This window comes from Catharus ustulatus, chromosome 13 (genome assembly GCF_009819885.2).
Source record: "Catharus ustulatus isolate bCatUst1 chromosome 13, bCatUst1.pri.v2, whole genome shotgun sequence".
In the NCBI taxonomy this organism is placed as follows: Eukaryota; Metazoa; Chordata; class Aves; order Passeriformes; family Turdidae; genus Catharus; species Catharus ustulatus.
In genome coordinates this window covers 20,112,876-20,128,902 of record NC_046233.1, presented here as the reverse complement: position 1 = coordinate 20,128,902, position 16,027 = coordinate 20,112,876, and the positions used below count along the sequence as shown (strand labels likewise).

The 16,027-nt window shown below is 45.0% G+C and overlaps 1 protein-coding gene across 2 annotated transcripts in view; it reads right to left on the bottom strand.

The window, feature by feature from the left end:
- CARD19 (caspase recruitment domain family member 19) overlaps nucleotides 1-16,027 on the bottom strand; it is a 46,661-nt gene that overhangs the window by 22,233 nt on the left and 8,401 nt on the right. Inside the window, exons 2-4 of one of the 2 annotated variants that reach the window (XM_033071538.1) lie at nucleotides 11,025-11,213; nucleotides 9,629-9,776; nucleotides 5,890-6,054 (exon numbers count right to left, since the gene is read on the bottom strand). In XM_033071538.1, the coding sequence (XP_032927429.1) occupies nucleotides 5,890-6,054; nucleotides 9,629-9,776; nucleotides 11,025-11,213 (502 nt within the window). The remainder of the gene's footprint in view (nucleotides 1-5,889; nucleotides 6,055-9,628; nucleotides 9,777-11,024; nucleotides 11,214-16,027) is intronic. The other variant, XM_033071539.2, reaches the window with a different exon arrangement.

Sequence of the window (16,027 nt, the reverse complement as noted above, 5' to 3'; positions counted from 1 at the left end):
GCCATCACAGCATTTGTCAATGGGATTTAGAGGATTCATAAGAATATTTTTCTGTGTGAGAGCTGTTCCTTGCTGGAGGGAAAACACTGTTAACAGGACATTTGAGATGTGTGAGAACGCAGCCACAAGGCTGCCTGGTGCTGGCACTGGCTCTCAAAATAGCTTTTATACTAGAGGATGGGAGGGGATTTTTTTGTTGCTGTATGCCTGGTGGCTTTGTACAGGACCGTGGGGTAATCAGGGAAGCATTATGAAAACAATAATAGCAGCCCTATTGAAAGCACATGTTGCTGTACATGGCCCCTTCAAGCTCTTGTGATGACAATTAAGATTGAAATTCAGAAATGGGTGCAACTTAAAAGCCATTTTATCCTTCTCTTCTAACAGGGCCCCAAGGTGAAACCACAGTTCACTTCCCCTGTCTCAGCCTTCTTTAAAACTTGCATGTCAAAAGGTACTGAGAAGATCTAAGCCTCTAAAAGGTGGTGGGTGGTGGGGAACACAGAGCACAGGAAAAACAAGAGGAAAAAAAAGAACTCTATTAATAGAGAAGCTCAAGGCAGGACCAGTCACAGGGAAAAGCAGGAAAATGCAAGGAAACCCAGGGAAAGGAAATTACAGTAAATTCACGAATACAAGCCGCACTGAGTATAAGCCGCATCTCTGGGTGTTGGCAAATATTTCGGTTTTTGTCCATAAATAAGCCGCACCCGAATATAAGCCGCTCTGTCGTTCGCAGCGAGGACCCGCGTGCAATTAGTAACAGAACCGCGGGAGGGCGGGGTTTACTGGCTGAGCTAAGGCTGTGCCGGCTCGGCCCGCTAGGGGCTGCTGACGGGGCCAGGTGGCCCAGCCCGGTGCTGCCGCTCGGGGCCACCCGCCGCTGCCACTGGGCTCAGTCACCCCGGATCGGCGCTGCCCCGCGGTGGCAGGCAGGGACGGAGCTTCCCCTGCTCCTACGGCAGCGGCAGTGGGCGGGGACGGAGCTTTCCCGCGCCCGTGGCGCCAGCGGCGGGCGCGGACAAAGCACCCCGCCTCCTCCCCGAGACGCGGCAATGGCGGCGCGCACTTCCTCTCCCCTCCCTGGGCCGCGGCAATGGCGGCACGCACTTCCCCTCCCCTCCCCGGGCCGCGGCAATGGCTGCGCGGGGCTCCCATCGGCTCCCGGAGCCGTGGCAATGGCGGCGCGCCCCCCCCCCCCCGTCCTCCCCGAACCGCGGCAATGGCGGCGCGGCTCCCCCCCTCCTCCCCGGGCCGCGGCAATGGCTGCGCGGGGCTCCCGTCGGCTCCCGGAGCCGCGGCAATGGTGGCGCACCCCCCCCGTCCTCCCCGGCTTGTATTCGTGAAATTACTGTACCCGCCTCCTATGCTGGGTCTCCTTCCCTCCAGTCCTTGGTTCCATGCAATCAAACATTTTGTGTAGGGAACTGTATAAATTCCATACAATTGTATCAAACAGGTCATTTGCCCTTTGCAGCCCTTTCATTGGAAGCTCTATGTGACAAAGTATTAAAACACCACTTAAACTTCAGTGATGTTGAAAATGCTGAGCCACCTCTCCTAATAGCATGCTGGCTTTGGGATTTTGTACAAAACCTTTTCAGTTGCAATTCTTTGTTGTTGGATTGCCCTTATTTGCTTTTTGCCAGGTACAATGGCAAAGCATCTGGTAGTCAGAAAGGTCTCTGGTACAAAAATTTCAGCTTCTAAAAATATCTTCTGTGGGAGAACATACCAGCCTCCTTCTCTTCAGAAGGATTTTTTCTTCTTGGTAATATGCTCCAGCTGTGTGAATAGCTGAAAGGAGGACTTTAAGCCTGCTGAGACATGGGCTTTTCCATTTGACTCAGTCCTGCAGTAGATCAGCTACTTCATAGAGAATGTTTTATAACTTGACTTAGAGCTGTGAAAAATAATTCACCTCTAAACAATTTGAATCTGGAATGCCCAACTTCTTCCAAATGCTTCGACACTAGACAAAAAACCACACCAAATTTCTTTGATTCTCTTTAGACTGCATTTTTGAGCTGGACTACTTTTTTTTTGGTTGTCATCTTAGCTGACAGAGAATGAAAAGGAGTTAGTGTACAGCTACATTCAGTTCTCCCAAGTGTGGAAAATGCTGGATCATCAATTCTCCCTTACAAAAAAATCAGCACATCCCCTGAATCAAGGAAGTATCTATTCCAGGACAGGTTACAGGACTTTAACACTGAAAAGCAAAGTAACAGAGCCAAGGTGTGGCTATTTCTGACCATCACTAGGAAACTCAAATGAGCTTTCTCAGCATTTTCTTTACACTGGCTTTCTGTGCTGCTCCTGGGACAGTATCTTCTACACAAGCTGATATGTAAAGAGGAGTGCCTGACTTTTTAATGTCTCTTCATGCCAGAAGTGTTTGCTGTTTGCTCTCACAATGTTACACTAGGTTGTGTGTATTTTGCCAGACCAAAAGTGGTTCCAATTGGATTCAGGCTCCCATTTCTGGCATAGGACACTTGCACTTCCTTGTGTTTTTTATGGAACTGATGGGTTCACTTACAGAACAAGTGAAATTGCTACAAACTACTTAAAACAAGCACAAGACAGCCCCCTTCCTGCATGGATGCATAAAATTTAATTGATGTACATTACAGCAGGACAGGATAATTCCTTATAGATTTAAAAACTGGCAATGATGTTTATCGGAGCAATTGCTTATTTGCCTTTCCTCATCCAGTATTTTAAACCTGCTTTCCTAGAGCAGCAGCTCTGCTGAAGCTGTTAATTAGTTTTGATGTGAAGCTTTGCCTACTTGCTGAAAACTGAAAGCACTTTTTAAGCTCTGTCAGTTTGGGTGAGGTTTAGGTTGCATATTGGGAAAAAATTCTTCACAGGAAGAGTTGTCAAGCCCTGGAGCACCTTCACCTGGGGAGCAGCAACAACCGGCCCTGAGCAGTGGGTGAGCACAGCCCCTGCTGGCGTTAAGCTGACCCCAGTCTTCTTTTGGACACCCATTTCTTTAACATAACATCTCAGTGACGTTCACCTCCATCTCTCAAACACTACCCGCAGCTGGCACAGAGGAAGGACAGCTGCCATTAAATTTTTCTTTGCTGATATTTTACCCTGCGCCTGTCTCAGGGCTGAAGACAACCTGCCTTCTCTGGCAGCTGCCTGATCCTAGCTCTCCCATGTGGCTGCTTGCTGGCAGGGCAGAGCACTGTTTGTCTCCAGTGCTGGGTGCCCAAGCAAGTGCTGCAGAGAAGAGCTACTGCAGGGTCAGGTATTATTCTTCATCAGAAAATAATTGATTCAAAAGTGATATATCCTGGTACATCTCACAGTCAGGCTGTGAGAGCCATTCCCAACATGCTGACAAGCCCTCTGCCTAGCAGTCTCCTGGGGACTGCTTTGGAGGCTCATGGACATTGTTCTCCTCTAACTCTGTGGCCGAGGGTTGCAGCTAATCTCCTTTCCCTAGACACAGAGCCTTGTTTTCAGCTAATCTGGCTCAAACCTTTTCACCACAGAGAAAACTGCTATCTCTGCTGCTCTGAATTTCTGAGAAGCAACGTTGGGGGAACTCCTCTCTCCCAGCAGCACCATGATCTGTAACTTGTTTTTCCCTGCTCAACATTATTTAGTGTTTTCAATAATATAAGAGGGCAAATATGCTGAAAATACTTGCAGCTCATGCATATATGACCTTCTGCTAAAAATTGGTGTGTTCATCCTCATTATGATTCTTTATATCCAAATGAAAAAAGGGGCATCTGGAGTGACTGCACTCTATAGTTAATGATCCTGGGTATTTGTACACATATTTCTTATAATTTTAAAGCTATTTGTTCAATCAGCAAAGCAGTCAGAATGAGGCTCATTATAATTAAAGTAGTTGCCACTAAAATTCAATGTTTCCCTGCAAAACTACATATTCATGATGTTTGTTCTATGCTTCAAACATGAGGGGGAAAAGTTCTCATTTTGTGGCAGCCAGGTCCAGAACAGCATGGTGGAGTCCCTACTGTCACACAGCTGGGCTTCTCTGTTATTTATAACTTCTACATATTAGCATTCTGCACCCACATTGTGTCACCTCATTGCAGTCAAAATTATCTTGTCAGCATATTAAGGTACCGCTTTAACTGAGTAGTGTTTTAATCCTAAATTTGTCTGTAAACCTTAACAAATACCTTACCTGCCTGAGAGAATTGAATGTTGATTTTATATTGCTTTACCTGAAAGAACTGGCTTTTTATTTTATCTGTTCTTACAGTATTTTGATCCTAAAGTACTGAATCAAAACATTAATCTCTAAATCTATTCAATTATGTCTGAAAAGTAGCATGACCGACATGCTTTTCTCATCAAAAATAAATTGAGATATATTCAAGAGAGTCTTCTTCAAGGGTGGAGGAGTTCTTACTCTTCCAGATACTTAATATGCTACAAGAAGTAGCAGAATAGTTTTCTTTAAGAAAGGAGAAAGCTATCGTAAAAATGACTGAATTTATCAGGCCTCCAGCCACTCCCTTGTCAGACATGGGCAGCACTCATCTCAACTCCCCCTTCTAAGTGAGCTGCAGAGACACTTCCCATGGCTGGGTTGCAGAAAACAGCATGTACCACAGCCCTGGAAAAGGCAGGGAGGAAAGGATTCATCCCCTGTGCTTCTTTGGACAGCTCCTGCCTAGGAAAACCAAGTAGGATTGCTGCTGTGCTTGGAGAACTCGTGATGCATTGGGCAACTCCTCCAAATGTCTGAAACCTTAACGTAAGAATGGGATAGGGTAGGGTAGGATAGAATAGGGTACAGTAGACTAGACTAGAGTGAAATATTTCAGTTGAAAAGGACTCACAAGGATCATTGGGTCCAACTGCCTGACCCCCTCAGGGCTGACCAGAAAAATAAATCTCCTTATTAAGGGCATTGTCCAAATGCCGCTTGAGCAATGCCAGTTTTGGCTACCAACACCGACCCCCTCTACAGGACCCTGCTCCAGGGTCTGACCACCCTCTTGGTACACAAATGCTTACTTGTGTCAAGCCTGAGCCTTCCCTGAGGAGTCTTGGCTAAATTCTCTTTTGGTTTATTCTTGACCATGGATATTCAGAAATATACGGAATTTCTTTTGGGACTGCCTGCCCTCCGTTTTGCTGCTGTTTTCCAACCATGCCACATGTGTGTATTTATTTCTTTGGTCAATTAGTGCTGTAACAGCTTCACCACTGCAGCAACACCCACAGGTTTAGAGATTTCCTCCAGGCACTGCTGCCAACATTCCCACCTCACACTGGAGGGGAAATGGTACCCCAGCAATCACCCAGACAGGGAATGTGTCCTTTCATGCTGGTCCTCCTAGCACAGCCCAGCTCCATGTTTGCACCTCCTCTGTGCCTGCACTGTCCTTCTGCCCCCAGTAAGTCAGATGAACACCAGGTGAGGAAGCTTAGCCCAATCTGCCACACACAAAAAATACGCCTTGCAAATGAAATACAAAGCTGACAGGCCATTTGTTGTCTTCATGAAATCTGTTAGCAGAATTCCCACATGTCACTTTGCATTCTATTCATTTTACCGAATTAAAGAACCATAATCAGCATCTTTTGCTAATTATTTGATTAAACAGCTCTTATTTCAGTGGAAAAAGGGAACAAGGTATAAATAAGGAAGGGTCACATCTGTTCTAAGAGCAATTCCAGGACAGTTTCATTCAGAATCACCTTTAATGACACTTCCGTCTCCAATTAGAAGCAGTGCCCATTCTCCATATGCAAAACAGTCAGATTTTTGGCTTAGGGCGCGCAGGTAGATACACCTGCTCTCACAGTTGCGTTTAGCTCTGGTTAGTGGTTAGCCAGGATCCCATCACTTCATTCAAACCTACTATATTTTAACAGCCTTACCTGTAGAAGCCTTGGTTATCATATGCCATGTTAGTCACATCACCAAATACAGACGTATTCCTGAGTTTCTTATTGTTGCTATTGTTTCTTCCCTTAAAACCAAAGTAAGCAGCTTGCATGTGCTGTAGTTCTTCAGTCCTTAGCTGGTACCACAGCTGCATTTCTCTGTGAATATACCAAGCAGTACAAACAGCATTGCAATATGTGGCTGTACAGCTGAGCTGTTGTCTGACCACAGACTTGACTCTCTAGAGTTTAAATCTCACTCCAGGTTTACTGAAGAAAGCACTTAAATATGTGCTGAACTTGATGTGTAAGCCAAACTTGCAGAGATTTAAATAACACCCTAAGACAGAGACTTCTTCAACAGCATAAATATTATTGTGTAAAATACTGCTATTTTAAGTACAGTAAATTCACGAATACAAGCCGCACTGAGTATTAGCCGCATCGCCGGGTGTTGGCAAACATTTTGTTTTTTGTCCATAAATAAGCCGCACCTGAGTATAAGCCGCTCTGTCATTTGCAGCGAGGACCCGCGTGCAACAAAGTTGCCAAACAGTAACAGAACCGCAGCAGGGCGGGGTTTACTGGCTCGGCTCGGGTCATGACGGCTCGGGGCTGCCGATAGGGCTGGGTGGCCCAGCTCGGCGCTGCCGCTCGGCAGGACCGCTTGGGGCTGGCCGCCGCCACCGCTGGGCTGGGTCACCCCTGCCTGGCGCTGCCCCACGGCGGCAGGGGGGACACAGAGCCCACCGGCACCTGTGGCGGCGATGGGAGCTGGGGATGGAGCTGCCCCGCTCCTGCGGCGGCGGCACACGGGGACGGGAGCCTCCCGAGCTGCAGGGCCAAGCAGGAGAGAGCTGCCCCTGCTTCCCCTGAGCCACGGGGCCAGCAGGAGAGAGCTGCCCCGCCTTCTCCACCCCCTGTGCTGCCTGCACAGAGCAGCTCCATCCGCCGCACAACAGAGTAACCAATTTGTAACAACCGCGTAAATGCAGGGTTTTACTGGCAGGAGCTTGACTTTGCAGTTTGCACTGACTTGGTTTGCACTCCCAGGGTTGAAAATGTCAGAAAATTATTCACATATTGGCTGCACCTGAATATTAGCCGCATTCCCGGTATGGGAGCAAAATTTTGGTCAAAACAGTGCGGCTTGTATTCGTGAAATTACTGTACTGTCCAGCACTCCTCAAAAACAAGCAAACAAACAAGAAAATGAGAGCAATTTTCTTATGAGCCCCAGTGGATAGTTCAAAGGAACAAACCTCTAAGAACTATGTCCATATGATTCAGTGTTTTTCTAGACAACATGTATTAAGAAAAGTCATATAAGGTGGGATGATGTGCCAGTGTTCTCATGGACCTTCATCAGTAACATCAGACCACATCCTGTTGTGTGTGAAAAGACTTCATCTCCATCTTATGGGATAAATTATTTCAGGAAAAAAAAAATTATTTTCTGTTACCTTTTGCATCACTGTTTTTCTTAGTTTCCAAAATCATCAGGCAGGTTGAAAAGATATTGACTTAAAAATGAGGGGACAGACAATGCTGGCTTTGTTAAGTGCAAGGCATATTCCCTCACTATCAGAATCCTCTTTGGAAATGCTCAGGGCTGTTTTTATGCTGCTCTCTGCAACTCTGAGGCAAGAAACAAAATGCGCAATTTCTTTTCTTGTTTTTAAAAGGAATCTAAGGCTCACAGAATCACAGACACTCTCACTGGCTGATGGGACACGATCAAACTGCGAGAACTGGCAACGCAGATTTTGGTGCCATTTCTGTCTTCTTGGGATGCAATCCTGCTCTTTCCAAAGAAAACAGCAGACACCCTCCCTCAGTGGGACAAGATCTGCGAGGAGACTGAATGGTGGGAAGACTTTCAGCAGCCTTTGTCCCTTTTCTCTTCAAAACGTGGATGTGGTAGTTTAGTTGTGAACATGGTGATAGTGCTGTGTTGACAGTTCAACTAAAGGGTCTTTTCCAATCCTAATGATTCTATGACTCTATTAAACACAAGATGGCACTTCAAAGATCATTAGACACCGTGCAAGGCAGATCTGCAGGCAGAGGTGATCTCTCAGGTAACCAACTAAGAGCCAAAAGAAGTAGACAGGCAGACATCAGAACTACAGGCAAGGTGAAGACATCCTCTCTGTTTCATAGGTACAGACTACCTCATCTTTCAGATATAGTCTAAGAGACATTTCACAATTTTTCCCCCAAGAGTTCTCATTTTGTATTAAGTTGCCAAGCCTGAAGCTTTTTGTCAGATTAATGCTTTGTGCATCCATAAGTCGATCCACTTTTTCACTTCCATCAGCAATAGAGATGGTGTCACTGCACCTGACAGGTTTCACACAGGGTTATGTTACTTTTTCTCCCGTGACATGGACAGTTTGTATATGACTTCAACTCTTTCTGACAGAAGGGATAAGACACACAATGCTTGCATTGCCCCAGGTTTCTCCTTTGAGCTGAGCTCTGCTGCCAGTGGGACGGAGTAGCTCCTTCAAAAGACGGGGAAAGGTGCACAGGGGCAGCAGGGAACTGAGAAGGTCTCAGCAAAAGGAATAATTTTACAGCCTGATGAAAGAATCAGGTCATGATGTCCAGTGTGAAGGGCTTTTCTTTTGTAAGAGAAAAACATCACATCATCACAATAATGGGAATGGCTAGCTTTTACAAAACTTCATTTAAAATAAATGAAAAACAAGGACTCTGATATGAATAGTCTTCTCAAAAAAAAAAAAAAGCGGCAGTTCCAAAAATGTCAATTAACCTTGTATTTCAAAGCAACTTATTTCATGCTACCATTAAAAACCTAGTATTATGACTGACACTAAAGACTTTCATTTTTTGACACAAAAAATCTTTCAAGAGGAACAGAAAATCTCTATTTTGGCTACATTTGGATTTCAAATGACAGAAGTTCCCCCTTCAGCTGCTTCCCATGCAGCTTCAGATAAACCACAGCTCAGCACAGAAACCTTCACTACTGTCTTCCCCAGTCTCCCTCCACTCCACTGGAGGGCCCGATGGGAATAACCAGCAAGAAAAGTGAGAGGGAAACCAAGCTCCCATGGAAAGTTTTTTGCAGCAGATAGATGCTCTTGTGGGCAACAAGGGCTCTAGCCTATAGGTAAATGTGCTGCTGCTCACACTATCTGCTCTGAGACCTTATAATGGATTGGATTGAAAATTTGACTTCTTCCTGTTCCAGCTTATAATCCACTGATTTGTGCTCCAAGGCAGAAGACAAAATCCTCCATCCTTCCAGATCCATGCTGGGACAGCTTTGAGGATGCTCTGCAAATGGTGAGGACTTGGATGGTTCTGACACAGGGAGATTCCACTTCCCATCGGTGTTCAAAGAAAGAAAGGAAAACATGAAAGAAATAGAGAAGGGGAAACTGCCAGTCTTCAGTAACTTGAGGATAGAAATGCTGTGCCAGAAAATAAGACTTGTGTGTTCAGCTTCTGCATAGTCCTGGGTAAACCCAGATCTGCCCAGGCCTGTTGAAGTTACCTGATATTAACAGGCATCAGGTATTTAAACACTCTGGAATTCCAAGTCTTTCTGTGCCTGCAGCCTGATCTACAAATTAAGTATTTTAAGTAATTAACATCATTGCAGTGCTGCAAGCAGCAAATCCTTTGAAGCACTTGCTATCACAGAATGGGGTCCATAAGATGTACACTCTTACACTGCTATTAAAAAGTCTTCTTGACATACCTTTGAGTTCCCCTCCTCTCACTTTTCTTCACACACTTGATCAGACAGCAAGTTAAGAAAGCCATGGACATCAGAAGAATGACAGCACAGCTCACAATGGAGGCAATCACTGCGACCTTAAAGCCAAAAGTCTCGTATTTTGATATGGCTGCAGCAAAGCAAACACAGAAATGTTTCTAAGATCAGTCCACAAATTTATCTTTTACATTTTCATTAAACCATGCTGACACCTACCCACTCCACACTTCTGCTCAGTGAGGACTTTCACATTAGTATGTGTCAAAACACCAGAGTACCTTGGCTTCAGCTTAGACCTATGCAAGCCTCAAACTGGACTATGTAAAAATATCCTGTTTGTAAGTTACTAAGGAATTGTTCACAAGTATTTCACCACTGCAATTAATTAAACACAGGGTCCTTAGCACTGCAGTAGCTTAAAAGCACAACTCTTTGGACAGATCAAATGAAGATGAGCTGCAGACTCCTTTATTAACAAGGAACGAAGCTTCAAAAACTAATACTAACAGGGATGAATGGGCTTAAAGAAGACATTTAGAACAAGGACAGTTCCATGTAATTACAACCTCCTTGGCAGGCATCAAACAACAGATCTTCCTCTGTTTGGGGAAGGATGCAGTATGGAAGAAGTGACCTGCAGGGCTAAGTGCTTGCAGGGATCTGATGCTGGAAGTGAGTGATTCAAACAAAAGGAGGAGTGGGAATGTGGCGTGGCACAGCTAACTCAGATCTCTGCCAACTCACTTGGAGCACTAAGCATGTTCTTCTTCAAAACTCATCTAGTTCTCCCAGTGTCACAATAACCAGCATCACAAGTGGTTCAGCTGAGCTCCATACAGAGCATTATATTTCTGCAGCCCCTGGGGTGTGTGTTAAGTTCTGACAGTCCAATATCTAGGATTTATTTACCATTTCTCCTGTGCCATGTGGGCAGTCTATTTGCCAATAAATGGTTAGGGGTTTTTTCCACTTTTATCCACTAGCATTCATTTCGTATTGGTGGAAAGGGACTGCTGGAACCCTGTTTTTTTAGAGGAAACACTCATTCCAGAGTGTTTTTCTCCTAAACTTGTCTCTAAACTGAGACACCCAGACATTCTCTAAAGAAGCATATCGCTTTTAGCTAGAACCACAGTTATTCCAGGTGCTACCAGTGACATGAGATCAGGGATGAATCCAACAAAGTCTTTTCTGTGTCGTGACAATGGCATGTCAGAACATATATGCAGTGGTATTACCATCAGAGGGGCAACCTTGAAAAAAATTGAATTTGTCTCTGCACAGGTATCTACAACGAATCCTAACGTTGCAGGATAGGCAGGACAAAACGAACACACTGCATCCCAGAGTGAGAAGCATGGCTTGGGAAGAACCTTACGCTTGCAGGAGGGCACTTCAGCTGTCCACTGCGTGCTGTTCCCTTTCCAAACGCAGGCGACAATGCTTGGTCCCTGCAGTTGGTGCTCAGCGGAGCACTGGAATGTGACCACGGTTCCCACTTCGGTGCCGTTGCCATGAAGGACCTGGAGAGAGCCGAGTTGGGGCGGGAAGAGGTGGCTGCACTGCCCTGCAGAGCAAACACAGACACAATACAGGGCCACTGCCAATAGTGACGGTCCACGTGAAGGTCCACGGACGTGTTTTATTGACACCAGGCTGTAAATCAGTCACAGTTAATGTTCAAAACAAATACCAGACCTCGTGGTGGCTGATACTGGCTGCTCTGCCAGGCACCAGCCCACGGCCACCCTCCATCAGAGCCATTCAACAGCTCCTCTGCCCTCACCCCCAGCACAAAGTAACTGCTGTTGTGACATTATCTGCTCAGACTGGTACACGTTGAACACTAAAAAAAGTCATTTTTGAGTGTCACGGTCCCCTATGGATCCCTGTGTTGTTGGATTCTGATTAATTTAGTACTCGGCTGGCTGGGAGTACTCATTACGTGTCTTCCCCCATGCAAATTTCCAGGATCCACTGGGCTGATGCAGTTCAGCCTCCTTGGTGGCATCTTGGCATGATCTGACCTAAACTTCTTTACAAGCACTGCACCTCTGTTGGCTTGGCTGAAAGGGGCCAAGGGGGTCAAAACCACAGGGAGGAGCATAGAAAGACATACACATATAACTTACCTCCCTTTCCAAGTGCCAAACTCTGCTTTACAGTAAATCATTAATTTTTAATAAATTTTTGTTCTTTCGGCCTTTCTACTACTTTGTTGTTTATACAGCTGCTCTTTGAGCTGTGGAGCTGTTCTGCCTTTGGCCACCTAATTTTAGCCACTAACTTCATACACTAAGTTTTATTATCACAACATTCCTTATTCACAGTCATTTCAAACAAAACTTTCAAAGTCAGGTCATTAAGACAACATATAACGTCTACATAACTTCAAAGGTAACAAATACTTTTTCTGGATTGGTACATGTACATTGACAGAATCTAGAAACTCAGAGGCATAGTGCTGCAAGCATTATGATGACACACACAAAAATATTAAAAGAGGAAAATATATTTTCCACATCTACAGGCAAAAAGAAATTACAGTCTCCATGAGAACATCCCGACAGAACCACATGTTGTCAGCAAATCTATTTTAATGCTAAAACTCCCCTCATGTCACTAATTGTTGTTAAGCCCCTAGATCATACCACAGCAGGCAAGCATGGGCCCCTTCACCCGGCAGCCATGGGCTCCCTGGACTGCCTTGACCCGGCAGGGGCGGAGCCTGGGCCCGCCTCCAGCTGGCTGCCGTGGCACTTCTGGCTCCCCCCCACACGGCTCACAGCTCACACTTCCGATTTGGCAAATTTCGCAACTTTGTACATCAGATAAGGCGCACCGGACTACAAGGCGCACTTCCGGGTTCGAGGGAAAATTTTAGTCAAAAGGGTGCGCCTTGTAGTTGTGAAATTACTGTATTTTCAGGCTTTGCCCTGGGCTGCAACAGCATCACAGATCACACCCAGATGATCATTCCCATTTGAATGTAATTGGGGCCAGACCCACAGAGGTGCCTCTCAATGAGATCTACACCTCCAAAACCTTCTGTACCTGAGTTGAAAGTGCATCAACAACTTCATGTACCTGCACTTGTGCAGAGGAGAAATGCTGTTCTTTCAGGAGCTTCTCAATGTCATTTCTTCTCACTAACGCAAAAAACTTAAATGTGTCACTGCTTTTTGCTTTTCACAAATGCCTTTATTTAAATGCCCAGATGAAGTTTTGCCAGAACGATTTTTTTTAATTTCATCCTAGCTGAAATTTAGCTTCTCTGCATAAAATTTGCCCTAATTTTAATCATCCATTGTCTTCCAAAAATGCATTTGGAAAACTTTCCCGCATGCTCTAGTGTCCTTCACTATTGAATCTGTAATGTTTTCACAGTTAGCCATGGCATTCATTTTTTTGCTGGGTTAACTTTACCCTTACATCTCCAAAGAATCATGTTTAAATAAGCTTCCATCCTTATATAAGCAGATACTCCATACAGACTTCTCTTTTGAATACTCTTCAGGCATGTTTATCAGACTACATCTACTACAATCAAGAATTTTATTATTGTTTTTATTAATATAATTATTTTATTTTTGTTTTCAACTGAGACTGGTATCTGAGGCTGCACTGCCACCTGGTAAAGCACAAACATTTGTGCTGACCAGACTTACATTTTGATTTCTATTTTATAAATATCTAGAAAACGTCATATTCAGGTCTTGGTTTGCATAACCATTGGCACCCAGAAGTGTAAAAACAAAAAACTGAAAAATGGAATAAATCCCCTAATTAGAGAGCTGTAGGCCCTCTGCTCTGAAGACAGGATGGAAGCACTGGCATTATTCAGCCTGGAGAAGGCTCTAGAGAGACCTTAGAGCCCCTTCCAGGGCCTAAACAGACTACAAGAGAGCTGCAGAGGTACTTTGGACAAGGGCTGGAGGGACAGGACACAGCCAATTGCTGAAGCAGGGTAGGTTTAGATGGGATATTAGGAAGAAATTCCTGGGTGTGAGGGCGGGCAGGGCTGGCACAGGGTGCCCAGAGCAGCTGTGGCTGCCCCTGCATCCCTGTCAGTGTCCAAGGCCAGGTTGGGCACTGGGGCTTGGGGCAGTCTGGGACAGTAGAAGGTGTCCCTGCCCATGGCACGGCTGGCACCGGATGGGTTTACGGTTCCTTCCAACCCAAAAGCTCCTGTGATTCTACAATTCTATGATTCCGGTTTCTGCAGCTATTTCTGCAGTTTTATGTAGAGCAGGAGCTGATTTATACAAATGCAATTCTCAGCTTGGCCTCACACTGAGAGGCTATCCAGTGTTCAGAAAATCTCTGAATCTGATGCTGCTGTCTGGCAGTGCAGAATGGCACTGGCTACAACAAACAGGTCATTGCATATGGCAAATAATTGTCCTCAAAGTAAAGACAGACACTAAAGCGCAGTGTCCTCCATAAACTCTTAGTTCACCCCAACCTCTGGGTTCAGAAATAAACACATGCATAATTTCCAGGCAGTGAAAAATAGAGAGTAATGCAAGAATTAAAATAATCCAAAATATTTCTTCTCATGGAAGCTGGGATTATCTGTATTGCAAAATTGATTCATCAAAAGTAGGAACCATATGGTTTCACTGTCTGCAAGCTGTGGGTTTATGTTTTGCTGATAAAAAAGAAACGAGAGAGCAAAGCAGGCATGCCCGCCTGGTAAACATTTCCTGTGCTCTTTCCACAGCAAAACAGTGACTAAAAATCAAATACATTGCATAAATATCCACCAAAATGATCTAAACTACAGAAATAATTACCTGGAAGCATGTTAACAAGGGTGCCACGTGGTGTCTGTGCAGAAAGAGAGCGATCTGCGCCTTCACCTCATTATTCCCAGACACATAAAGGTCGCCCCTTTGCATTGCTTATTGCTGGCGATTTAATATCACTAAAACATGCTGGAATAACTAGATGCCAGAAAGCAAGGGAACACTAGGCTCTATCAACCCTGTTGTCTTGGCTTGCAAAGCAGGATATAACCAAAAGTATGTATTCTATCATCATCTGTTGAAACCAGGTGGGACAGTGTTCTTCATCTTCTCCAGAACCCATCCTTCCTCCAGGGAGGTGTCTTCTGTCAATGAGCCACTGAGTCCCAGTGCATGACTGATAAAATCACATCATCCCATTCTGATGGATGGAGAGGAGCCAAGCATTTCCTACCTAGATAAAATCTGAGATTTGGAACATCAGAGCAGCTTTTTTGCACTGGATTTTGGAGGAAAACTGCAGCCTTCTACAGGACCAGTGCTTCAACAGAACCCCATCTGGCACTCCAGGAGGACTGCAACCACCATTTAACGGGTTAGCAACACCCTGACTGACGGGATGTCAGGTTGGATTCTGATGGTCAGTATTTGGGGATTTTGGTTTTGTTTTTCGGTTTATTTGTTTGTTTGGGGCGAGGGTGTTTGTTTTTTGGGTTTTTTTTATTACTGTATTTTTATTTAAACTTTTCCTAGTAAAGAACTGTTATTCTTATTCCCATATCTTTGCCTGAGAGTCCCTTATTTTCAAAATTACAATGATTTGAAGAAAGAGGGTTTACATTGTCCATATCAAGAGAGACTCTCCTCCTTTCATAACAAACACCTGTCTTTCAAACCAAGACATCTGTAGAAAATAAACACACTGATATTATTGCTGCAAGTCTTTTTTCCTACAGACTTACACCTCAGAAATTGTCCTTGAAAATCACAAGGATATTAAGCATCCACAGCAATCTTACAGAAGTGCTCTGAGAAGAGCTGTGTCATAAAGCAAAAGAAAAGCAGCTAGAAGTGAAACATGAAATAAAGCAGATGTAGCAAAGCATCGTGTATAGAGTGAAACCAGCCCTGGCACTGGTCTCTTCACCACCATGCCTTTGCTTTCTTGCAGAGTTGGCCTCGAGTGCTGCCAGGGCTGGGCTTTTAAACCAACAAATGTCCAAGATCGATCCTCCCACAAGGAAATCCAGGTGCTGGCATGGATTTTAAAGAAATTAGTATTAAACATGACACTAGACCTACAGTAAAAGAGCAGGATGAGCCCCAGGCTATGGAAGCTGCAGAGATTAAGCAAGGTCCCCAGCTGTGCTCCTGCAGTCCCCGGGAAGCTGCTGTGGAGATGCCGGAAAGCTCTTACAGACTTGTCTGCTTTCCAACACACAGGTATGGTTCTATGAAGCTACTCCCTCGAGAAAGCTTTGGAGGTTCAGTTGTGGCACAAACCATGAGCACCAAAACACAATCCTCTGCACACCCATCACTGCAAGGACCACCTCAGAAGCAGGGCCAGGCTTGGCCACCACTGCTACAGCAGCTTCACACTCCACATTCTGATGGTGACCTGCAAGAACTG